The sequence below is a fragment of the Eleutherodactylus coqui genome, chromosome 9, assembly GCF_035609145.1.
Source record: "Eleutherodactylus coqui strain aEleCoq1 chromosome 9, aEleCoq1.hap1, whole genome shotgun sequence".
In the NCBI taxonomy this organism is placed as follows: domain Eukaryota; kingdom Metazoa; phylum Chordata; class Amphibia; order Anura; family Eleutherodactylidae; genus Eleutherodactylus; species Eleutherodactylus coqui.
In genome coordinates this window covers 75,560,549-75,587,168 of record NC_089845.1, presented here as the reverse complement: position 1 = coordinate 75,587,168, position 26,620 = coordinate 75,560,549, and the positions used below count along the sequence as shown (strand labels likewise).

The 26,620-nt window shown below is 45.2% G+C and overlaps 1 protein-coding gene across 1 annotated transcript; it reads left to right on the top strand.

The window, feature by feature from the left end:
- Positions 1 to 95: 95 nt before the first annotated feature.
- On the top strand, positions 96 to 26,620 carry NDUFV2 (NADH:ubiquinone oxidoreductase core subunit V2). Its single transcript, XM_066579556.1, has 8 exons — positions 96 to 238; positions 2,960 to 3,022; positions 5,975 to 6,037; positions 6,213 to 6,329; positions 9,833 to 10,001; positions 15,634 to 15,743; positions 20,945 to 21,021; positions 26,464 to 26,620. Exons 1-8 carry the CDS (start codon positions 197 to 199, stop codon positions 26,555 to 26,557), a joined length of 735 nt encoding a protein of 244 aa, XP_066435653.1. The 5' UTR covers positions 96 to 196; the 3' UTR covers positions 26,558 to 26,620.

Genomic DNA, 26,620 nt, shown 5'->3' with positions numbered 1-26,620 from the left:
TAGCCGCTGAGCCGCAGCTCAGTAACGGGTGACGTCACGAGCAGCGGTCACATGACCCAGTTATTCAGCATTCGATTAGTCTGCCCTTGATCACTCTCTCTCCTTATTGGCAGTCGGGCGGCTCCCTCCGATCTGCGCTCGGCTAGTGCTGCCTGTGCGCCTCCGGTTCGCTGGGGCCCAGCTGTGACCTGCCGCCATGTTCGTGTCCTCCAGGCTGCGGGCCGCGGTCACCTGCTCGGTGAGTACACGGGGGCTGGAAGGAGGACAGCTGTTTGTGTTCCCATCAGTGGGGATGTATACTGGTCCTCTCTGTAGCAGCGGTGCTCAGCCTCCATGCTACCCCTACTGCGCCCACACAAGGGGACATCTGCGCCAAATTCTTTGCCAACATTTGCGTTATTTGTTGTGTGTTTATCACTGTGGAGCGTCTGCGGCACATTCGCCACGTGAGCGTGCAGTAACGCTGTGTCAGCGCGATGGAGTTTGTGTCAGTTTTTTTCGGCACCAGTTCCCCTTCTAAGCCCGCCTTCACACGGGCGGATTTGCGTGCGCGATATACGGTGAATAAACCCATTGATTTTAGTGGCCTCGTTCACATGTGCGCATTTTTCCTTGCATGTTTCACTTACGCAAAAAACTAAAGCCCGCGGCGTGCGCTGTTCGCCTGTGTTTGTGCGCCAAAAGTCCCCACGGAAGACAATAGGAATGTGCAAATGCTAGCAGAGGCGTGAAACACTGCGGAGGTGCGCAGGAAATAGAACACCGCGGAATCAGACTAATTTGCCATTTTAATGGCTGGGAGCGTCTGCGTGGTTTGTTTTTTTTCTTGTGCACCCAAAAGCTTGTGCCTTCTGCAGAGGTAAAATACATCAGCGATCGTGCAATAAAGCAACGTTTGTTCTGCAAAGCGGCGGCGCTTGTGAAGCTGGCCTACATTAATAACTGCGCCGCCTGTCCGTGCCGGTGTGCCCCTCTGTGTGCCGCAGAGCCCTGCGGACTTTGCCCTTTTTTCAGTAGGCAAATCCACGTGCAGCGCACAAATCATGGCGAGTTTGAAAGCGGCCTAAGGCTGCCTGCCCACGGGCGCGTGCAATATGTGGCCGCGAATCCCATATTGCGCCCCCACCGTGTGAATTCCTCGCAGATGTGAGGCGTTGTCATCAGGAAACAGCCTGGCACCACGGTGGCGGATCGCGGGGTTTGTCCCATTGTTTTCAGTAGGAGCTGTGGCTTTGTGTGCGCCTGGTGTGGATCCGCTGCCCGCCACATTGAGAACATTGGGCGCTGCGACGCCAGAGCACGCAGGAAGACGGAACACGCCGGGATTTACATGTCCTGTTATGGGCCGTAATGCAGTCTGTTACACATACTGCCAGGAGAGTGGAAACAAAAAAGTGACATCACTTGGGGGGGTGTGTGGGGTTTTTTTCTTCTCTTTTTTTTGTGCATGAGAAAAACAGAAGGCACAGGGGAGGAAAAACACCCCCCCCCCCCCCCCACATACGGGCAGCGACATCAGTCAGGTCTCTACTTACTGAAATTGTTTAGAGCTGTGTGATATCGGCCATACAACTCAGCTAGATATCACGCTTGTGAATGTGTGGTCTATTTTTTTGTAAGGGTGCTCATTTATAGCATTTCAGCTGAAGACCCATCACATGGCGGGGTCATAGTAAGACAGAACGGCTCAAAATATACCGGGGGACCTCCGTCATCCAGCAAGCACTTCCACTGAATTGGTCCATTTTTATTAGTTCTACAAATGATTGGCAACACTTAATGTAACCAGATGGGAAAGCATCGGGGACCACTGACACGGAGAAGGACTGGGACCACTAACATAGAGAGAGAGACTGGGGGTCTTAGTTAACTGTAAGCTTAACTGCAGCAACCAGTGTCAGGCAGCTGCTGCCAAGGCATATAGGATCATGGGGTGCATCAAAAGAGGGCTAGGATGACACAACGAGAACCTTGTTCTTCCTCCTTACAAGTCACTGGTCAGACCACACATGGAATATTGTATATAGTTTTGGGTACTCAAGAAGGACATATCAGAGCTTGAGCGGGTACAAAGATGGGCAACTAAAGTAATAAATGGAATGGGCGGACTACAATACCCAGAGTGGTTATCAAAATTGGGGTTATTTAGTTTAGAAAAAAATGGCTGAGGGGCGACCTAATAACTATGTATAAATATACTAGGGGACAATACAGAGATCTCTCCCATCATCTGTTTATACCCAGGACTGCGACTGTAACAAGGGGGCGCTCTCTACGTTTAGAGAAAAGAAGGTTTCTGCACCAACATAGAAGGGGTTCTTTACTGTACGAGCAGTGAGTCTGTGGAACTCTCTGCCTGAGGATGTGGTGATGGTGAACTACTGCAGTACAGGAGGGGCCTGGACGCCTTGTTATAGTCACTGATGACTACAGAGAGGTCGGTGATCTGGGGATTATGCTGATTGCCAGATTGGAGTCAGAAAAAAGTTTTTGTTTAAAGGGGTTTTATCGTAAACCTATACTTGCCTATTCCTCCCGAGGCCATCGTCTTACCACGTCTCCAGTCCCTTGGGTCACCTCACCACAAGCCGGCTGGATCCTAGTAGGCAGCGCTGAGACTGTGCATGAGGTCCCCGGTATACTTTGAGCCGTTCTGTCCTACTATGACCTCGGCATGTGATGGGTCTCCAGATGAAATGCTAGCAATGAAGGACTTGCAGCTCTCTCGAATCCTGTGATCATTGGCAGAAGGTTAAGTGTGTGAGCTGCAGGGGGCGCTCTGTGACACCATTGTAGTTGGAACATGGTCACCAGAAGAATATCCTGTTCCATGCGTTTTGATTTCAGTGCCTGTTCTGCTGCGTCGGCACACCGGCTCCCCTGTATGTGATATTGCTGTGTGCTTTCCATCCTTGGTGATGAGGAGGCAGCTTAACGCTTTGTCCTATGGTGTTTACAGGTCCGACGATACTTGCATAAAACCACACAATGCAGCGGCGGAGCTGGCGCAGCCTCCTTCATAGTAAGTAGACCAACAGGAGCTCCCGACCGATGCTTTTATTGGTCAAATGTGCTAAAGTGGGGGGAGGGGGGGGGCGATGCCTATTTGGTTTCACCTTATTGATACTGACTGTAAAATAAAGCAGACTTGTTATTTTTAACCCACAATAAACCGTGCAGGAGCAATTCCGATCATCAGCTATTAGTCACAGCCAAGGACCCAGAGGAGAAGTGGTTTTAACAGCTTCTGCCTTCTCCTTTCTCGGGTACATTGTGCTTTATGAGCGTTACGTACTAAGAAGTAAAAGCCAAAGTGTTTGTTCCGCTAGGTGACCCAGCGATCACATGACCTCCGGGGTGCCCTTTGTTACAGCAGAGCTGCAGGGTCCTAGCAGAAAGAAAATGCCCAACTGCGAGCACCAACCAAAACCATCGCCATATGCGCTCTGTAATCCGAGGCTATACCTATTATATCAAAACATCTGAAACTAACTGAGGAACCCATTCCCATACTTTACTCCTATTTAAAACTAAACAAAAAAAAGTCAGTGAAAAAAGATTTTAAAAAATTATCCCTATATGTCAAGGAGAACAAAAACAATAAAAATAATTTTGGTAGCTGAAGGGGAAAAAATAGAGCAGTAAGACCCCTAAAACTTGTCTGGTCCTTTAGGACTAAAACACCCTGGGCCTTAAGGGGTTAAACACTGACGCCTTCTGGTAGGCATGGTTTTTTTAGACTAGAAGACTCCTGTTTTAGCAAGAATAAACATCTTGCTGACAAATCCTTACAACTTATAGTTCAACAGCGCCACGGAGTCGTACAGAACACTTCAGTGCCTGATAACAGGTATATACACCTAAAGGGAGAGCAATATCTCCAGTTGTAATGACGTGAGAATGACTAAAACAGGAGATCCCCCTCAGTCACTTCTGTTCCAAAACAGTGCCCCCCTTGTTCACAGGTTGTGTGTAGTATTACAGCTCACCCCCGTTTACTTTTTAGATGTAATAATCAAATATAGGCAGCGCTCCAGAGTAGGGTGGGAGTAAATAGCGGTGGTATTCATTCATAGAGTAGATGGCTCACCCTGACGTACCCGCGTTTCCCTTAAAGGGGTTGTCCCGCGATAGCAAGTGGGGTTATACACTTCTGTATGGCCATATTAATGCACTTTGTAATATACATCGTGCATTAAATATGAGCCATACAGAAGTTATTCACTTACCTTCCCTGCGCTGGCGTCCCCGTTGCCATGGTGCCGTCTAACTTCAGCGTCTAATCGCCGGATTAGACGCGTTTGCGCAGATGGGTCTTTCCTCTTCGGCTCCCTCCGGCATCATCGGCGTTCTGGCTCCGCCCCCTTGTACGCGTCATCGCGTAGCTCCGCCCCCGGCACATGTGCCGATTCCAGCCAATCAGGATGATGCGTAGAAGGGGCGGAGCCAAAACGCTGATGATGCCGAGCCAAGCCGAAGAGAAAAGACCCATCTGCGCAAGCGCGTCTAATCCGGCGATTAGACGCTGAAGTTAGACGGCACCATGGCAACGGGGACGCCAGCGCAGGGAAGGTAAGTGAATAACTTCTGTATGGCTCATAATTAATGCACGATGTATATTACAAAGTGCATTAATATGGCCATACAGAAGTGCTTAACCCCACTTGCTTTCGCGGGACAACCCCTTTAAGGGAGCACCGGTACGTCCAGAATCCTGGTAGGCAAAAGGAGAAATGTTGGCACGTACTTGTCCTATGGACCCCTGATGGTGGAGAGCATCAATGGGGACCCAAGCATATATGTAATTATAGCTAGAAGCAAAGAATAGAAGTCCCCAAACCAAAAAAAAAAAACAGTGCTCCAGATGGTGCAGAATAGGGTAAGTGATATACACACTTACTTCACAAGGGTGCCACCGCTACTCCAGAGAAGCAGATGATCTCCCAACTGGGGGATTTATCAATCCACCAATGATGGTAGTAGTACTTCTCGTCTGGAGAAATCTTTTATTCCAAAATCCTGTAACAATGCGATGCATTTCGGCTCAACGTCCAGCCTTTGGCCCCCTGGCCACGGGCGTTGCCGCCGGCCAGGAGTAGGAGCCGGCAGATGAATCTCCGCTGCTCAGCCTATCTGACAGGCTAACCGCGGAGAATCGCGGCAATTCGCAGCATTCTGCGAATTGCCAACCACGAGCGGAGAATCGCAGTGATTCTCTGCTCATGGACATGGGACCGGCGCTTCCATAGCAACGCTATGGAAAGCTTCAGACGGCGTGATTTGCCGGCAAAATCACGTCCGTGGACAGGGGGCCTTTCTTTATCATATCCTTGGATATGGAGCGCTGGGGTGTTTTTGTTTTGGTGACTTCTACCTTACAACTTGTACTTTTTAGATGTAACGGTTATCATTCAAATGAGCGAAAGTGAACGATCGTCGTTGGCTCACATTTAGACCATTCACTTTTCGCTTGTTCCTTTTGTGCAGGCATAGAGCCATCGTTGGATCTTCACCAGTCGTGCGGTTTAGACAGCGCTCGCTCAGTTTTTCACACTTGCTTATTCAGGGAATGTGAAAGCCTAAACAATGTATCTGCCTGTCTAACCAGCAGCGTGAGAGCGAACAGGCTAACGATGATGCTATTCGCTTGTTCAAACAAGAATCGGCTAATCTAAAAAAAAATCCCTAATAACATGCGGCTGTATTACCGGACACCACCAGTAGACAGGTGTGGCGCTGTTTCTGGATGTAAGCAGCCACTTTAAACAAAAATAATAATATTTGGAGAAAATGATCTGTTTCCATATCTGCCAACATTTGGGGCTCAATAAAGCTTTAATTAGCTCAATGGATAACTGCATTAATTAGAAGAATGTGGCAGCCTATAAACCGAGGTAAAGCTGCCTGCCGGCTTTGATGTGAGGCCTTGTGTGTACAGAAGTCTGCAGATGTTATTTCCACTTGTTCATTGCAGCACAGAGATACCCCTGAGAACAACCCAGATACTCCCTTTGACTTCAGTGAAGAGAATTACAAGGTACGTTGTGTGCACTTTGGGTGATATCACATTAGAGCGCTCGGGCGTAGTATATTATATAATCCCATTAGCTGCTGCGCTGCCTGCATCTAAATTGCTTTGCTTTTGATCCTGGCCTTCTGACACCGGAGATTTTTTTTCTATTTTAGCATTGTATTATTTATTTCCTTTTCAGAGAATAGAGGCCATAATTGGCAACTACCCAGAAGGTCACCAAGCCGCAGCTGTAATCCCAGTGCTGGATTTGGCTCAAAGACAGAATGGCTGGTTGCCTATCTCTGCGATGAATAAGGTATGACTAGCAGTACTGAGAAATAATGCGCTTCGGGAGCGAGCGATGTTTCTTTATACTACAAAGTCAGTGGTGAAATGGATAGAAATATATTTCTACACTGAAGTGTGAGATCCCTATGGGACCATGCAGCCAATTAGAGGACGGGGACTTACAAAGCAGAATGTTGGGGTATGTGGCCTAGAGCATGATGTGATCAGTGGAGACTCATCAGGAGAGTTTGGTTTTCTTTCTGCGGCTGTATTTTTGCTGGTTCCTGGGCCTTTGGATGTGCTGCACCATGGTTCTTGTTGTGGAGAACAGGAGAAGCTGTGAAAGCAGAGGCTGGTCTATTGTGAGGCCTGTCTGTCATTGAACAAAGTTGCGAAGAGGAAAGAAGGCGGTGTATATGTGCTTCAGCACAGGTATCTGCGAAGGCTACTGTGAATTCTTTCCATTAGGAGTCTGTCCGTAGAGCATTGGAAGTATGATCCAATATTGAGTGGGGTGATCGTGTAGAATGCACAGAATGCGGTGACCACTCTGATCGCTGAGAAATGTGGCCAACAGGTTGGTGGAATTTGTTCGCTCGACTTCTCCTGAAACATCCACAGCTGTATTTGTCCCCTCTGATGGACCTTTTAATAAGTTATCTCACTCTGCTGAAAAGGGTAAGCATGGCCCTGTTTTATATGCTTCCTCTGCAAATACTACTATGCAGCCCATTTCAGCACAAGCTAGTGGTGTGGATACGCAAAATGAAGCTACTATATGTTATGGGTTTTCTAGCTGTGACTAAAAGCAATACTCTTTCGGCTGCCCTCTCTGCTCAGGATGGTAGCCTGAAAGAGTATATTTAATTTTATAAGGCATGTTTTGCAGAAAGTTACTAAGAAAAAAGCAGAGATGCGTATTAATGAAATGGAAGAAAAAATAGTTCCTATTACCGTTAGTCAATGCGAGCAGTTTATCCATACATTGCAATATAAAGCAGATGATCTGGAAAATAGACTAAGGAAAAATAATTTGCAACTGGCGGGGGTTCCAGAAAAGGTAGAAGAATTGTATCCAAGATAATTTTTTTAAGGAGTGGCAGAGATCAACTATTGGGGAAGATACTTTGTCATCTTTTTTTGCTGTGGTTGTTTAGAGTTCCTGCTAAACAACCCCTACCCGGTGCCATGCCGAGAACGGTTTGCATAAAACTGCAACGTTCTAAAGATCAGTATAATATTTTAACTAAAGCAAGAGTATTGGAAGAGATAACTATGGACAGCCATCATATAGCTGCCTTTCCAGACTATTCGGTGGACATACAAAAGGTACTGTTGTATCTTGTCTCTACCAGAAAAATGGGTGGAGACAAGCTGCATGCCCGCAACTTCATTGGCTGGGCCTGAGAATCCGCTGGACTGTGCTCCTAGTTCTCTGTCATAATTCCCCTGGCGACCTTCTTCCCTTCCAGCTTCGGCGGTGTAAGTTCACCCCCTTCTCCCCTCCTCCTCCTTATCCATTGCATTCCACCGCTGTCAATTATCCCCAGGCGGCAACCCTTCAAGATGGTACCGCTGTGGGCTCGTAGGTGCGCAGTGATACTTCCCCCAGCAACCTTCCCTGCTGGCATCGGCACTGTAATTCCCCCCCTCTTCCGCTGCATTCCCCCGCTGTCACTGCCCCCGGCGCTCTGCCTTCTCCCCTCCCTGTTCTGGCAAAGTCGGTCATCCGCTATCGGTCTCCTCTCTGGCGTCATATACTTGCAATATGTGATGGCACCAAATTGACTGACACCGCAGGAGTCGGAAAGGGGACAGAGGAGTGCAGCGGAGTGTCACTACCCCCGGCGCTCAGCCTTCTCCCATCCCTGCTCCGGCACAGTCTAGTGCAGAAGCTGATAAGGGCACAAGGGAGAGCGGATGTGGGGTCTGGCACAGCAAGGCAGGAGGGGACATAATGGAAACCCATTCTCTGGCCCAGCCAATCAAGTTGTAGGCATGCAGCTTGTCTCCACCCATTCTTCTGGTGGAGACAAGATACAACAGGAGCCATACAAAAAAAACTTGCATGCAGTTTCAAGCTGTGAATACCAGGTCACGGGATCTACAAAGCCTTATGCTATTCTGTAGCTGACATGGTTGGGAGTTGTGGTGCAAGGAGAGACTTTTTTTTTTTTCCTTGATGATCTTAGGGATGCCGCCTCCTGGATTGATAAACATGAACAATATTTAACAGTAATAAGTAGCCGTTTTTTATTAGTGGATTAGTGGTAGAGTATTTGACCACTTGAGATGAGATTATTCATTAGATAGGTGGGAGGTTCCTGGAGTCTGCTCCTTAGTATTAGGGACCTTACTGTGATAGTGGGACTTTTAAAATTTTTTTTATCATTATCACTACGCCTTGGTAATTAGAGCCCATGGGGTTATAGGTATGTGTGGCATGGTGTGATTGTTGGTGACATGGGCTAAACTGCTGTAGTCAATGCCTGGGGCAAGAGTGAGGGTAAATGGTTGTATTTCTGGATGGATGGTGTTGGAGAAGGGAACAAGGCAAGGTTGTCCCCTCTCCCCTCTTCTTTGTCTTGGCAATCGAGCCTCTGGTTGGTTTGATAAGGCATTTGGATTGCAGTGTAGAGAAATTGAGGAACGTATCTCACCATATACAGATGATCTGCTGTTGTATACTGGGTATGTGAGTTGATTGAGTCCTATTGGGTCTATTTTTGATACAGATGACTGGTCTCACTATTAACTGGGGGAAATCTGTGATTCTTCTTTTAGATCCCTTGCCGGTGGACTATTCATTGGAACATAGCCAAATACAGATAGTGAAGAATTCAAATATTTGGGAGCTGTGGTATCTTCTAAGCCTTAAGACTATATTTCTGCCAATTTGCAATTTGGTACGAAAGTTTGAGGATAAAGTAAAGGTCTGGAATAGTCTCTCATTGTCTATTATTTGCAGGGGAATTCTTATTAAAATGTTTTTCATGCCACAACTCCTTTTTTTATATATATTTCAAAATTCTACAGTATGGATTCCTTCATAATTTTTTTTTTCTAACGCCATACGACATTTAGGACCTTTTAAAAGGCTAAACTGTGTAGAGGGTTTGCAATTTTAAATGCTAGTATACATGATGCATCATATTTTCTGGCATCTCAATTGAAACCATTGAAGAGGTGGGGAGAGAGAAATGTGTGGGGGTTAATGGCAGATTAGTTTTTAAAATGGGGGGGGGGGGGGTGTGTGTGTGTGTGTGTGTGTGTGTGTGTGTGTGTGTGTGATATCTCACACACAGGGATTGGCTGACCAGAACCACACCCAGCCAGCTCAATTAACCCTCACCTGTGCAGGTGTGCGCCTGGAACCCAGAGTACTACAAGTCTCAGAAGCACAACCTAACAGATGTAAACTGAAATATTTTTGCTTTTATGGTAAAACTGCTGATTTGAACAGATAGAAGAACTTTTTCCACAGTTGCTATAAGAGGTTTAATGTAACAATAAATGTCATCATCTTTTCAGGTGGCGGAAGTCTTGGATATGCCTGCCATGAGAGTATATGAAGTGGCCACTTTCTATACCATGTTCAACAGGAAACCTGTAGGAAAATTCCACATTCAGATTTGTACTACAACACCTTGTATGCTGAGAGATTCTGATTCCATACTGGAAGCTATCCAAAAGAAACTTGGTAGGTCTATTTTCTCTTTTCATCGTTAAAACTTAAGCAGTCTTCCCACTTTGCAAACTTTATATGTGCAGATTATTATGTTTTGCATAAACTGCTAATGGACGCTTATGTCCATTAGCAGCTTATCATCTTCATTTGCATGTAAATGAGCCTCCAGGACCTGTATGCTGAGAACAGTAGTAGGTCTGTTCTCTGCATTCAGCTCCTACGTTCTGCCGCGGGGCTGCAAGCTGAATACAATGTAATCAGCTCTCCCGTGGAGAATACAGCACCATGGACAGCAAACACAGCATGCGGTCTGTGTTATCTTCTCTCCGTCTGAACAATGGATTTTATGCTCACCTAAAAATCATAGTTCAGCTGAAGAGTGAAAGATGGGAGCATTTACACGCGACAATTATCGCTTAAATGATGACTTTTGAGCAATTATTGTTGCGTGTAAGTGGGCTTTAATACTGATATATGATAACAAAACCCCCATTACTATCACAACATGTAATATAAATATAATTGTGTGATTGTTTTAATTTTTTTTCTCCCCCTTGTTTTGTTTTGTTTTGTTCTCCTCCTCAAATTAAGTTAACAAAAACTAAATGTTGACCTATATGTTCCCAAAAGATGTTTTGCAGAAACTACTACTTGGCCTACATGAAATACAAGAAGAAATGCTGGCCATTGGAGTGCACACAGTTTTCTGCAACTGTTTTTAGCCAGCAGTCATTTCATCATTCATGTGTAGGGAGAGATAACGGCTCTGTTGTACTTCTCCAGGCCTACGTAGGGATGCTTTCACTTTTTGACGCAGAAACACTCATTTCTGCGTTGGAATTCAGCTAGTGGATTTTGCCAATTTTAGAGGACAAAATCTGTGTGCAGATCCGCACCTAAAACCACGCCATAAAGACGTTTGAACATATCCTTTAGACATGCAGATTTTGGTGCCGATTTTTCCACTGTATGAAAGCATCCTAAATAAGGCATGATGGCAGCACCAATGTAGCAGGTGTCGGCTATGTTATGCTAGTGATCGTTAGTAGACCGCAGCATCTTGGGTGACAACTCTAGCCAAGACATATTTTTTTCATCTATGTACCCCTAAGCTTGATTGCCTAGAGACTGTACCTTCTCTGCTGCAGAGAAACCACTGCCATTACATTCAGTATTCTTATAAGCTTCACACCATTAAGTATACAGCCAGGGGAATGAGCTGCAATCTCCTTCATTATAACTGTGTGACAGGAGCTGTGTGATCATCATTAGCAACTGTGACAGCAATGTCTGTGTCCCCATCTGAAGAGCATGTGTGATACCCTAACCCTAATATCATCATACATGAGTTATGCTGAAAGAGAATACAAGTTCGAGAATGCAAGCTCCCCCCAAAATCTTAGCTGGTCAGAACTGAGGTCATGTGACCACCTGGGTAGGAGGAGACCAGGAGTTTCAGGAACAAAGGAGTAAGTAAGGTAATACTAGTTGGTTTATATATGAGAGGTACCCAAAGGATCTTCTGCTGGTGGGTGTGACATTACTTGTACAAGCTTCTGTACTAGGTAAATGTCTGTCGGTGTAATGCTTATCAGGCAGTATGCTGGCCAAGATTGTCGGGGAAGGTTGTGTTTGGCTCCAGCCTTTTTGCTGGAACAAAAAAAAAAAAGTTCAGTTTTTCATTATTTTTGTGATGCCTGATCCATACAGACAATGCACTGCTGTGAAATTTGTTTTCTTTTCCACTCCTCAAAGCACTCATAAAATTTTTTTTTACTGTGATCGGGTGAATACGGAAGGCGAGATAAGGGTGTCATACCATTTTTCGTCAAAAATTGCTTAACACTTTTGACGAAGTTGCTTTTAAGCAATTTTTGACAAAAAAATGGTATGACGCCCTTGCCTCACTTGATCTCACTGCATGTAATTTTTTTTTTTTTTTTTTTTAATTTTTTTTAGTTAAACCAAGGAAAAAAGAACAAAATTTCACAGCTGCGCGTTGTCCAAATGAAGCACATTTTAAAAAAACAAAAACTGAAAAACTTGTTGGAGAGAAGAATTGAACACAACCTCTCCCCTCATTTTTCCTTTTAGTAGCAAAATGTATATACATTGTAACCCTACTGAACAGTAGTATCAAGTTAACGTGTCATTTTCACCATTCTCGTATAGTTTTGTTGGCATAAAAATAAAAGGATGGCTTTGAAAATGTGGGGGCGAAAAATAAAAATTGCAAGTTTTTGAAGTGTTTAAAGGGGATTTCTGGAACTTTTTATTTTTTGTCAATTCACAAAATGCAAAGTGAATGAACAAAGGAGAAATCAAATCAATATTTATTGTGATCACTCTTTGCCTTCAGAGTGGCATCAATTCTTCTAAACTTGCACACGGTTTTTAAAGAAACTCAGCAGGGAGGTTGTTCCAAACATCATGGAGAATGAACCACAGATCTTCTGTAGATGTAAGCTTGCTCAAATCCTTCTGTCTTGTCATATAATCCCACACATAATTGATGATCTGGAGATCAGGGCTCTGTGGGGCCATAGCATCACTTCCAGGACTCCCTGTTCTTCTTTACACTGAAGATAGTTCTTCATGACATTGGCTCTAGGCTTATTCTGCAGCAGAACAACGACCCCCAAACATACAGCCAATCAGCCGGCTCCCTGATGGTTATTACATAATGGATACGTATCTGCCTGTAATTCTCAGCATTGAGGACCCTGTTATTCTTGGCCAAATCCTTAACTCTATTTGCTGAAATGTAGCCCCAAACTTGCAAGGATCCTCCACCATGCTTCAGTGTTACCTGCAGACACTCGTAGTACCGTTCTCCAGCCTTTTTTTTAATTTTTTTTTGTGCCTTTTTTATTTGCATGCCAGTTCCTATGTTGTTGTGCATAGTTGGGTCGCTTGGCCTTGTTTCTACATTGAGGGTGTTGCTTTTTTGGCTGGAATTCTCTAAAGAGTAGAGCAGTCTCACTGTTTCCTGCCAGGTCTGAACTGGTTTCGAAAGGATGTAAGCATAATGTGTCTTTCATTTGCTGCACTAGGTTTCTAGGTGTCTACGATCCTCAGCGTTGCCCATTTCTTTGTGCTTCTTCTAAAGAGCTCAAACAGCACATCTTGAAGCTCCAATCTACTTTGAAATCTTTGCCTGGGAGAGGCCTTGCTGATGCAGTATAACTATTTTGTGTCTTGTTTCTGTGCTCAGTTTTACTGTGGTGTATGACCTGTGACATGACACTGTCTTCCACAACCTCACTTGAGTAGCAGCATTTTGCTGTTCATCCAGTTTTAAGCCTCCTACACAGCTGTTTCTGTTTAATGACTGTTTCACCCTACATATGAAAATGGCAATTGTTATCACCTGTTTGGGGATAATGGATTGAACCTCAACTGACTATGATCTTACAAAATCTCTGACTTTGTAAATGTGCCTAGAAGAATTGATGTTTTGAAGGCAAAGGGTGGTCATGTCAAATACTAGTTTAAGTTAGGCTTTTCTTTTGTTCATTCACTTAGTTTATTTTTGTCAATTAACAAAATGCAAACATTCTATTTTTGAAAGTATTCTTACTTTTGTAGCATTTTTTTTTTTTTTTTTTTTCCCACGCAATCCTAAAACTTCTGCACAGTACTTGTATATATTTAATATATCTCACAATTCCCCATTTAGGCCTCCTTCCCATGAACGGATTTCCGCTGCATAATTCGCGGCGAAAATCCGCTGCGTTGCTCGCAGCTATTGGGTTCTATTGAACCTAATAGCTCAGGGCACACGGTGCGGAATTCCACCGCGGAATTCCGCACCGTGAAATCTCCCGTCCTCACCCGCGGCATGCTCTATTTGCCGCGGGTGTACGCGCTGACGGCTTCCATTGCAGTCAATGGAAGCCGTCCGTTCACGCTATCTCCCGCTGTAACACAGCGGAAGATAGCGTGAAAACGCTTTCCCGCCCACCGCCGCCGCGCCATGTGACGCGGCGGCGGTGGGCGGGGAAGCGTCATGCGGGAGCGAAGAAGCTGGATCCGCTGGTGAGTATGGGGTCTCTGGGGGGCGCCGTGACGGGCTTCGCCGCGGAATATTCCGCGGCGGAGCCCGTCACGCTCGTGTTCAGCCGGCCTTAATATAGGTGATGTTCAAAGCTCATCACTTCCCATCTCTTCACAGTAACCACTGCATGCATCAAAATCCATGCCCATAACACCCTCCTATAGAAGTCAGGGGGTCAGCTTTTGTCCATTATGTGAATAGCATGTGACTTGGGCTGTAAAGTATATCTCTAATTGCTTACAGATGTTAACAGCAGCCCAGACAAGATGGCAGCCCCCATCATCTCATACAGACGTAGAAAACTACGACCAGAATATAAATTACAAAAATCGAAGATGTATATAATTTAAAAAAATAAACCTGACATCCCCTCTACTTTTAGTCTGAAACGCTTGATATGTTCTCTTTAGCATTTTAATGGGCTCCTCCTTATATGTAGCCTTATTCAGCTTTACATGGGCGAGCGTGATATCTGGTCGTGAATCACGGCCCAATATTGCACTCGCTAACATACGTTTTTGTTTTTTTCCCCCCTGCAGATGTGAGGTGTTTTTATATCAGAATTGCCTCGCATCTCTTTGGGGAAGTAGCGATATTCTGCCACGGCTGACAGCCACAGCGGAGGATAGTGAAGTTTCTCTTATTGTTTTCAGTGGGGAAACCTCACATCGCACTGCGTGCTCCTGGCATATGGTGGTGCTGCTGGCCCCATTGCAAACAATCGGTGATGTGGGGTCACGTCCAATGATAGAACGTGTCGTGATTTGTTTCCCAAAACTTTGTTCATGTGTATGACCCAATTCAAAACAATGGGGTTCATATTCGTGCGTCTCGCAACATACAAATCTTGTGTGATTTTTCTTGGTCGTGTGAAAACACCTTTAGGCCTCTTTCACATGGCCATAGACATTTTTATGTGCGCCAGCCTTCACCGTAAAAATGCGTGAACGGGCACACAAATCTAACGTTTGTGCACCCGTTGAGACGTCACGGGCCCCAGCGCATATACGCTGAGGCCGCAATGCCATTGCCTCCCCTTCCCTTTTCCGGGTGGCACCTGCACTGAATGACAGGTCCAAGTGCTGCCTGGAAATTAGCAGTGATTGCATATGGTTACAGTGGATCATCCGTAGCGTGTATGCCACCCTAGAAGACCTTTTAGATGGGAAGACAGATTTGCCTGTGCAAACACCAGTTGATCATATAAGTCAATCTGTGATTGCTCAAGCCCAATCGAATGGCTGATTGTTCATGCGCCTGTTCGCTTCCATGTTTGTCGGCAGCACATCCCCTGTTTATAAGAGGGAATGTCTGCTAACAAATGAGAATTTTTATGTCCACCTAAAAGATTTATTCAGCTGAAAAGCAAGGTTGATCACATCTACGTGGGTAATTGTTTGGGGAATGAACGCTCTTTATGCTGATCATTGGCGGGCACCTTAAGGAACATACTTTGCAATACATTTTTGTGACAAGTTACTCAGTAGAAGACGTGATAATCACATCCGCATCTGCTGTTTTGTATGATTTCACAGCATTAGAACTGTAGCAGCTGTCAAGCAGACTTAACTATGTGTTTGTTCCTAGGGATACATCCCGGAGAGACCACAGCGGATAAGATGTTCACACTGACAGAAGTGGAGTGCCTTGGTGCCTGTGTAAATGCACCAATGGTGCAGATTAATGACAACTATTATGTGAGTATTTCGCTGTAAAGCTCCTGTGCATGCTGTTATACAAAGTATCTCCTGATGTGTCAGAATGACTCCAGAACTATTGATGGAAGTTTGGCCTGAGACCCTCACAAATCGCTAAACTGGAGGGGCTACATCTTTGTAGGAAATACCTTTAGGCCGGCTTCACATGAGCGTGACGGGCTCCGCCGCGGAATATTCCGCGGCGAAGCGCGTCACGGCGCCCCCCAGAGACCCCATACTTACCAGCGGATCCGGCGTCTTCACTCCCGCATGACGCTTCCCCGCCCACCGCCGCCGCGTCACATGACACACCCACCGCGTCACATGACCTTGCCGGCCGTGTCATATGACGCGGCGGCGGTAGGCGGGAAAGCGTTTTCACGCTATCTTCCGCTGTGTTACAGCGGGAGATAGCGTGAACGGACGGCTTCCATTGACTGCAATGGAAGCCGTCAGCGCGTACACCCGCGGCAAACAGAGCATGCTGCGTGTGAGGACGGGAGATTTCACGGTGCGGAATTCCGCGGTGGAATTCCGCACCGTGTGCCCTGAGCTATTAGGTTCAATAGAACCTAATAGCTGCAGGCAACGCAGCGGATTTTCGCTGCGAATTGCGCGGCGGAAATCCGTTCGTGGGAAGGAGGTCAGAGTGTGTAAAAGTTAATTCCTTCATGTTATTGACTTGTCAGCTACTAATAAAGAAACAGGTTGTTCAAAGCTCTGGTATGAAGGACTGTGGATTGAACACTTGGGTTGTATTACTGTACTAGTCAAACCAAACTGAAGATTTATTATACAGCCTCCTCAAATGTGAAAAGTTAGTGTCAATTAAAGATACATAAATCTGTAAGTTATTACTAACAAGGCTACACAGTAACTGTCGTTTTCCATAAAACATATCAGTTTACAATTGCAGAGTATGCCTAAATGGTCCTGTAGTTTTAGGTTTTATCTCCCACCCCTATATTTCTGCATACAATCATAAAACCATGAAACAAACACAACTTTCTATGTATGATCTCATGGCTTTGCTTCAAACACAAGATGTGCTGCAAAGTTGGAAATGCTGAGTAAATGGCCCAATGTTAAGAGCCTGGTTTTGATAACGAGCCGTTTTAAATAGTGTTAAGTCCATACTGAATAATGACCTAACTACAAAAATGTTTGCTTACCATATATCTATATTGAGATTGTTGCCGACTAGCTAGCTGGATAATCCACCTGCTAATCTGCCTGCAGTACAGTGAGACTTTAGATGTGCAGATGGTGTTTACACGGAGGGGGACCAGGCACAGAAGATAAGACTCTTCCTTCTACATGACAGTTCTGCAAGTTAATGCAGTGACAATAAACCTGCTGTGGAGGAGCAGAATCCTGGCATTACATCTAGCTGTGTAATACCTATCAATATGTGGTAATGCAGCAGTTTGGGATGTGTCAGACGAAGGTTTCCTCTAGGTTCACACCGCTCTGATGAGCCATTTGCAGCATAACCTGTAGGCATACAAGACAGCACTGAATATTGCAGAACTCATCACTCTATCATAAAGGAAATCAATCTAACCATAAAGTTTGAATTGTTCAGTCAACGGCCCAGTAGTTCAGTAGTAGTGACATAGCTTATATGTTGCTGTAATGATCATTCCCTTTCTCCAGTAGGTAAACTAGTCAGCAAGTGAATTTTCTATTGACAGTACCCACTAGAACAGTGATTCCCAACCGCGGTTCTCTGGCTGGAAATCACGTCGGTACAGGTGTACCTTGATGCCACCGGAAGCTAGGGGTGTGACAGGGCTTAGATAGAGGGACGGCCGTGTCACACCCCTAGCTCCCGATTGGCTGTGGAGTGTGGATTGCTTTACCTGCTTCCCCACATGCTGCAGGTGTGCCTCGTGTCCCGGTTCTGCCACTCACAGTTCCCCCGGCGTGTGTACCTCCGCTGCCCAGTGTTCCCATCAGTGCTGCGCTGCTGTCACTTTCTGCGGCTCCCTCACATCATTTCTGCCTCCTGTCCCGGCTCCCGCACTGACAGTTCCCCGGCATCTGCGATGAGTAAACCCGGCTCCTGCTCTCTCCCCTGGTTTGCTGCTGCCTCCCCTTGGCGCTGTGTTGTGGGCTCCTGCTGACTTCGGTCGGCTGCTGTTTCCAGTTATGGCCGCGGCCCCGCTGCTCCTGCTGTCTCCCCTCTGGTCGGTGCCGGCCCCGGCACTGTGGAATCTGCTGCAGGCTTCTCCCCTCGGCTCCTGCGGTCTTCGCTTAGGTGAGCCGGCCGGCAAGGTGCTGCCGGTGGTGGGGGATGAGGGAGTGCGGTACATTTTGGGTAGAGTTGCCTTAGGTTCTCTTTAAGACCATCAGTCAGGCCCCTTAAACAGAAGGGTATAGTCACAGACCTGATGATTTCAGCACTCTGTCACTTGTACCCATCAGTTTAGCGGATTTGCAAATCTTACTTTTAAAATTTGACTGGACTGGACTGGAGAAGAGTACAATGAAGCTCATGTATATTCATATACACAGCTCAGACGCTGATTGCCAGGTCCTTCTTGACTACCGTGCACATTGACAGACTACTACATACTGAAATAATTAAATATGTAGTACATATATTGCAGTGTATAGTGATTTTTGATGTAGGCTCTGGGCTGCCATGTGCACACCCCGATCATGTCCCCGTCCTCTTCCTTTGACTGCTTAGAAGCACATTCAGTTTTGACCGCAGTCTCTAAAGGGTTAAGCGCTGTGATCAGAGCTATATCTGATCACTGTAGTTGCCATTTTTACTCGACAACTGTGCGGTGTGTCTCGCACGGCATACGGACATTTTAAGTCATGTTTTTGCATGAGAATCACACACAAATAGGATCTGCTTCAGTTTTTCCATCTTGCATTATGTCTGCTTGTAAACTAAATCACTAGAAATAACTAGTTGTTACAGCGCGCACGCTCTGTGTGTCAAAATAACTAGTTGTTACAGCGCGCACGCTCTGTGTGTCAAGCAATCGCACAGAACTTGCGTGGTTTTTTTTCACCTGTACAAATACGGCCTTGGACATCTTTCACACAGGCGACCGCGATATCGCAGCTTTGTCCCCACGATTTAGTATTGTCAGCGATGCAGGTTTTGTTTTTTGGGTATTTTCGTGCGTCGTTGTTGTCCGTGACTTTATCATGAGAAGGTTAAACCTTACCCTGAAACTTAGCGCTAACTAAATTCTATTAAAAGCAAAAAAAAGGAAAAACTCCCCTAAAAGGCTCGGTCCGGGTCCACCCACTGCTCTCCGGAATTCTCCTGGGCATCCCGCAGTCCTTGTCGCTCACAGAAAATCGCTTCCTGGTTGCTGGATTCATAAATCCCGCCTCCAGGAAGCGATGGCTCTGCTTTGGAGTGCAGCTAGTGCTTAGCTTTGGGGTAGGGCTTATTTTAGAATGTCAAAGTTGCCCTGAAAAACCGCTATTTCGTGCGTTTCAATAAAAACAAAGGCTCCATAGGGAAACATGGGCTACAAAAAAGTGCAAGTCGTGGCAATATAGAGTATGCCTTGATTTTCCCCCACCTTGCAAGATGGCATAAGAGAAAACGGCGCTAATGTGAAGGAACCCATTGGAAAGTATTGGCTTCAAATTCATTCGTTTCCTACGCTATCACGGCAAAATCGCACGATTTTGTCGCCTGTGTGGAAGCTGCCTTAGTAACATAGACCTTTTTCTAATTAGATTTTTTTTTAAACTATTCGAAACCTTAGGCCAGTCTCAGATGAGCGTGTACACACCTGTCCGTAATCCGGATATGATTATGGCCACACAGGTGGCATTAGAACCGTATCTCATCACTATTTCAGCCATATCTGTATATTTTATTTTCTACTGGGCAAATACTAATCCATATTTGCCGTAGAGAAAAGAATAGCGATGCAGAGCCAAATGAGCAATCCATAAATCGTGCTGCTTTTTTAAAAAAACAGACATGACAAATACCTTCATGTGAATAGTTACATTAGCTCTGTATCACATTGTGCAAAATACAGACCAAATATGAAGCTGACATACTCGTCTGAAAACGGTCTTGAAGATGGATAGTACTATTTTAGCCAAAAATCATTTACCGCTACAGTCGCTGCCTGTAAATGATTTCCCATTTAACCCTTTCCAATCCACTGTGACATCTTCCTGCATTCTAATTGAAGCTTGTATAGATCCAATGTCAGAAGATGTGCGACCGGGTATTCTTACCATCTATTGCCAGCCAATCTGCTGTCGGAGCCTCTTTGGCGCGCACGCACTGGCTTTAGCCAGCAGATGGCATCGTTGTATAACAGAAAAAAGTGAAAGCCTTTTAGGAAACCCTGAATCCAAAATTGGATTGGAAAGGGTTAAAAGGATGCATGAGTGGCAAGAGTTCACGCTCTCAGGTGACATTTCTAATCTATTTTTTTCTTTTTAATTGAGCTTTCCACTGTTTTTATATTAAGCTACTCCTTTATCAGAATCGTCCAATTATCCAGAGTAAGAAGTGGCGACTGATTAGTTGCTAGGAGCATAATGGACACTTTGCAAAAACATTTCATGTGCAAGGCCTGTTATGTCGTGACTGAAGTTTAAAGGGGTTTTCCAGGGAAATACTATCTATGACCTATCCTTGGGGTAGGTCATCAATAGTTCATTGGTTTGGGTTTGCTGTTCGGGTGGCTGCGGTTAATGCCACTACACATGGGGGTTATGGAGCGGAAGCTACTGCTCTGACCTTTGTAATGGCTGGCGCTTGTAACTGCAGGCTTGGGGTCTTATCAATGGGAGCTGCACCTGCAGTTACAAGCGCTGGCCACTGCATAGGGATCGGAGCAGCTTCCGCAGTGTAACCTTGTGTGTCTCTGCACTTACAAGCGGGCAATTGATCTGCCAAGGTCCCCAGCTGATCAACTATTGATGACCCATCCTGAGGATAGATCATGAATACCATTTTCCTGGAAAACCCCTTTACATAAAGGTTTTGGACAGTTTCCCCTCATATAACACACAACTGAAGTTAGTAAAATCTTCCAAATTGTTAAATGACCCGTTCCCCCCCCCCCCCCCCCCTCCATCCCAATCTGGTTTCATGCATCTTGAATAGTAGCCTATCCCCTTTTTTGTAAGCTCTGTGAAATCTAAATGAATGTGCTATGTTTATATATACCTAATATGAGTACCTACCAATCTTGCAGGAGGATCTAATGCCAAAGGATATTGAAAGTATCATTGATGACTTGAAGGCTGGGAAGGCTCCTAATCCTGGACCAAGGTAATGGGCATGTAGCTGTATGAAAACATTTTTACTTATGTGCCATCTCGGTGGATTAGTCTGAATGTGCATGTCAGAGAGCTTATATAGTCAGCAAAAATGTAGCAGGCTTATTAGGTCTTTAATTTTATTCTAATTAGGACTTAGAATACCCAAGATGGACCTTTCCAATAAGGGTGGGTTCATACCTTGGCGGCTGTGGTGAAGCTTTTACCTTGGTGTTGGAAAATTGCAGCTGCGACATTGTAGACTGCTGTGATTTCCCAAAAACTTGGCAAAACCTCACCTTGGAAGCAATGTGCGAACTAAGCCTAAGGGCTTATTTACATGAGCGTATATTGGCTGTTTTCACGGCCAGCTGATATGATCTGATGCATTGGATTCCAATGCATCAAATCACACAGAGGTATTCCCACGGCGTAAAAGCACCCGGCCGGCCAATATAGCTCCAGGCGCTCTTACGCCGGGCAGAAAAGATAGTCCTGGAACGATCTTTCTGCCTGGAATATGTCGGCCGATGCATAGACTCCTATAGGAGCAAATGACAGCGGCCGAAGAAGGGCAGTGAAAGGGAGTTTAGCAGCGTGACTGCTAAACTCCCTCTCCCTTCTTTCCTCCCATCTTGCTGTTTGCTTTGGGGGGAGGGGGAGAGGGATGGAGGGGGAGCTAAGCTCCACCCCCTCCCATTGCTGGCTGCGGACAAAGGGCGGGAGCTTAGCTCCGCCCTCTCACATTGCAAACAGCCGAAGGGGAGGGAAGGTGGAGACAGCCTTTCCCCGCCCAACGGCATTGCGTCCTCGGCGCGCGGGCTGTCTGAATGGGTTCACACGTTTTTACAGTGCCAGAGTTGCGAGTAAAACCGCATACGGCCGTGTGATAGAGCCCTAACACACTTAATAGGCCAGTTAACACATTAATATTTAATACTTGCATTGAATATTCCTGTGATAATGAAGGGAGTTACAAGCAGTCCAAGGTATTAATGAGCAGTAAGTCTCGCAGCCAATTCACAGCTGCATACTATTATCTACTAGAGCCACCTAATAAGAACAGATCTGTTATTAGTTTCTTGGTGTGAAAATGTATATATTGTTTTCTTCTTCACTGCCTGTAGTAAAAACAAACCAGTTGTATTGGCTAACTATATCCAGTGTTACAGGGGAGATTCACAGACTGGTTCAAGAGTTGTGCTTTGTAGTTATTCTAACAAAAGTCTTCTATTTAGAAACCTTATGTACGCTTTTCCCTATAGCAGACTTTTCCTCTTGACTACCCCTGATGTTTACACTATTATTGCACTACCGTATATACCGGCGTATAAGACGACTTTTGAACCCCGAAAAATCTGCTCTGCAGTCGGGGGTCGTCTTATGCGCCGGTAATACAAAAAAAAAAAAAAGTGTAAAAAAAAAAAATTTATTACTCACCTCCCACGGCGTTCTGTCGCGCTCCGGCAGGATGTCGCTCGCTCCGGCAGGCTGTCGCTCGCTCCTCGTCCCCGGCGCAGCATAGCTTTCTGAATGCGGGGCTTGAAATCCCCGCTTCCAGAAAGCTAATACACACGCCGGCAGCCATGACAGCATTGAATGGCTGTGATTGGCTGAAGCCACGTGTGCTTTAGCCAATCACAGCCATTCAATGATGTCATGGCTGCCGGCGTGTGTATTAGCTTTCTGGAAGCGGGGATTTCAAGCCCCGCATTCAGAAAGCTATGCTGCGGCGGGGACGAGGAGCGAGCGACAGCCTGCCGGAGCGAGCGACATCCTGCCGGAGCGCGACAGAACGCCGTGGGAGGTGAGTAATAAATTATTTTTTTTTTCTCCACTGTATACCGGCGTATAAGGTGACAGTTGGGGGGTCGTCTTATACGCCCCGTCGCCTTATACGCCGGTATATACGGTAATTGGAAATTGCCATTTTTAGAAAAAAAAAATTTTTTTTTTTATTTTTTTTTGCTTATTTACCCCTTAATGACGCGGCCCCTTTTTCTTTTTCCATTTTCGTTTTTTCCTCCACCCTTCGTAACTCCTTTATTTATCCATCGACGTGGCTGTATGAGGGCTTGTTTTTTGCGGGATGAGTTGTATTTTTCAGTGGTGCTATTTAATGTACCATATAATGTACTGTCATTTTGTGCGTGCAATAACTTTTTTATTTTTCCGTCGACGTAGTTCAGCGAGGGCTCATTTTTTGCGGGATGTCCTGTAGTTTCCTGATGGTACCAATTTGGAATAAATACGACTTTTTGATTGCTTTTTATTGCGTTTTTTTCTGGGAGACAGGGTAACTAAAAAAAGGCATTTCTGGTGTTATTTTTTTTTTTTCGGACGACGCTCACCGTGTGGAAAAAATAATACACTACTTTGATAGATCGGACTTTTACGGACCCGGCGATAGCAAATACATATTTATATTTTATGATTTACATTTTTTAATAATAGATATGGCAAAAGGGGGGTGATTTAAACTTTTATAACTACAGCATTACGTCATACTGCCATTTAACAGGCAGTCTATCAAGCCACCCCACGGGGATGGCTTGATAGGCAGTCTGGTAAGGCAGCCCTGGGCCTTTCAGAAGGCCCTCGGCTGCCATGACACCTGCGCAGCTCCCCTGATCTCACTGCGGGGGGGGGGGGGGGGGCGTGCGGGGCCCCTGAACGATGTTCGGGGGATTTAAATGCCGCTGGGCATTTAAATGGTTAATAGCCGCGATTGGCCAAACGGCCGATAGCGGCTATTGCCCGCAGGTGTCAGCTGTAACAAACAGCTGAACCCCGCACTGTATGAAAAGAGGTTGCCCCGCAACCTCTCTTCATACATACCCTGCCGCTCCATGACCTACCCTTTACGCCATGCAGCGGGAAGGGGTTAATATACAGTGACTATTATGTGATATTGCATTCCCACAGCCGCCTATTGTAGTTAGTTAAGCACTGGCTTGTATTCCTTAGGGCCTATTCACACAAGCGTATATCGGCTGCCTTTTTTATGGTTGGCCGATATGTTACCATATGATGCATTGGATTCCAATGCATCAGATCACACAGGCGTATTCCCACGGCGTAAAAGTGCCCGGACGGGTAGGAAAGATAGTCCTGGAACTATTTTCTTGGCCAGACTATGGCCGCTACCATAGACTCCTATGGGAGCCAATGACAGCAGCCGGAGAAGGGATGCGAGAGGGAGTTTAGCAGCGTGACTGAAAACTCCCTCCCCTTTCTCTTTTCCTCTCTGACCCAGTCAAACAGCCGGAGGGTAGGAGAGAGGTGGTGAGTCAAGGAGAGCTAAGCTGTCTTTCCCCACCCGACAGCATATACACCGAGCTTGTGCATCAGATAGTAGCGTAGATCGGCCGGCCGTGAAAGCTCCAGCCAATATACGCTCGTGTTAATAAGCCCTTATAGTGTGGAAACTTGAGGACACGAGACCACAAACGGAATTGATGATGATGATGTACCTTACCCTTCACTGCCCTGACTATTCACATCCTGGCAGACTTGCCACATCCCGCAAGGACTTGAATAAGGCTTCCTTTTCCTCTGATGGTGCACCAGTTCTTCCTCCTCTCCCAGTCTTTTGGCTGCTGACATCCCCCTTGGTATTTGCCCAGTAATAACTGAATTAATAGACTGTTAAATTGCTGATAAGTGAAGGGAGGGGAGGGGGGGGGCCTTTGTTATTTGGCTGCCAGCCTCTGCATTGGCATTGCCAGGTCTCCTGCTTTTATATGGATAACCTGAGGCATAAAAAGGGTCACCAGGGCTGACTAGAAATAATGCATGTTAGTCATATTTGGACACTATGTATGCACAGGCAGCAATATAGATTCATATAAAGCTAAACTATTTTTAAAGTGCAATATATATATATATATATATATATAAAAGTTTTTTTTTTTTTTTTTTTAACGTTAATGAACAGTTTAAAATATTTTGGTTTCCTCCTAGTCTTATCTATAGATGTATCATGTAAATAAGGGTACATGCACACGGACGCTGAAAAAGTTGTGCTTGATGTTCTCGGGCGCAACTCTGATCGGACAGCATGCAGCCATTCCATCCGTGTGCTGTCCGATGTACGGGGCACAAAACATTCACATGTACTATTCTTGTCTTGAGAATCGTGCTGCAGTTATTTTTCACTTTGACGGTTCATCCAAGTGTCAAAAAAAATATTTAAAACATTTTTGGAAAAGGCTCACATCAATACATCTATATGAATGTATGATCCTATTACCATCCAGTATTCGGTCTGAAAATAAGACTGGGAACAACGTCTGTGTGCGTGTAACCTTCATGGTGAACGAGAAGCTGTGAAAACACTTTTTTTTAAATTTGCCATTATACAAGGAAAAGAAAATCCTACTTAATGGTAATTAGCATGCACCCCAAAATCATGTCTTAAAGGAAAAAAATTGTCCCACAAAATAAACAAGACCTCTAATGGCAAAGTAAATTTTAAAAACAGAAAGGTTATGGCTGAGAGAATACAGGAAGGCAAGAACACAAATAAAAGTCTGCTCCTTCAGCCGCAAATTGGCTTTGACATTAGTGCTGATCCAGAAGCAGCTGTCGTTTGTTTTAATGGGACTGCATTTAATGGGACCCCCCCCCCCCCCCTGCACAGAGAGACGACGTATATCGGCTCGGCGTGAAAACCGAGGCGATCTACGTTTGTGTGAATCCAGCCTTAGGGCTAGAATCTAAGCTCAGCAATAGTCTAGACGCAGCACTGGTTTGACGAGGAGGAGGAAGAGGTTTGCTGCAAGTCGCATCAGGAAGAAGGCATTTAGCCACAAATGTGAACTTTGGTTTATTTTTACATGTTAGGCCCCATTCCCATCTCCGTTTTGGGCTCTGTCGGGGCTTCCCTTTTTTCTGCTCCATCTTTAGAACAGAGAAACTGAACTTAAACAGCAGGTTTTTTTCCCAATGAAATCAATGATGGGAAGAAAAAAACGGAAATATTTCCGTTGTGAATCCATTTTATTTGACTCTTTTTATTTTATTTTTTTACATGATCAGTAGCGCAGCAGACGATGCTTTTTGGCCATGTAAAAAAAAAAAACATAAGTCAACCAAAAATGATTCATTTCTGTTTTTGTTTTATCATTGATTTCACTGGGTAAAAACTGCTCTTTAAATTCTTTTTTTTTTTTTTCTGTTCCAAAAACGGAACACAGAAATGGGAAGCGCTAACAGAGCCCAAACGTACATGTGAATTGGGCCTAACACTGAGGCTAAATTGTATGAAGACACCCATTAAAAGTTCACAATGTGCCAGGTATATGGTTGCAGAAAATATGGGTATGGGGTGTAACTTTAAAAAAAAAAAATTCTTTAGGTGTTCCTGGTAGCAAAAGGGTTAAACAGATTCTTGCTTTTTGTATACCATGACACTCAAGACTCTGGAGAGGCTTATTTATTTTTTTCCCCCCAGGAATGGCAGATTGTCATGTGAGCCCGCTGGAGAACTAACCTCTCTGACTGGACCCCCAACAGGACCTGGTTTTGGTGTAAGGGCTGACCTCTGAACTTTATATAAATGTATCTATGTGCAAAACTAAATCTTAATAAAATTATGTCATAAAGAAATA

Excerpts from the sequence above, each read along its gene's own strand:
- NDUFV2 (XM_066579556.1), top strand. The coding sequence starts at position 197 with ATGTTCGTGTCCTCCAGGCTGCGGGCCGCGGTCACCTGCTCG. Across the intron at positions 239-2,959 it reads GGGCCGCGGTCACCTGCTCG|GTCCGACGATACTTGCATAA; the intron begins GTGAGTACACGG and ends TGGTGTTTACAG. Across the intron at positions 10,002-15,633 it reads AGCTATCCAAAAGAAACTTG|GGATACATCCCGGAGAGACC; the intron begins GTAGGTCTATTT and ends GTTTGTTCCTAG.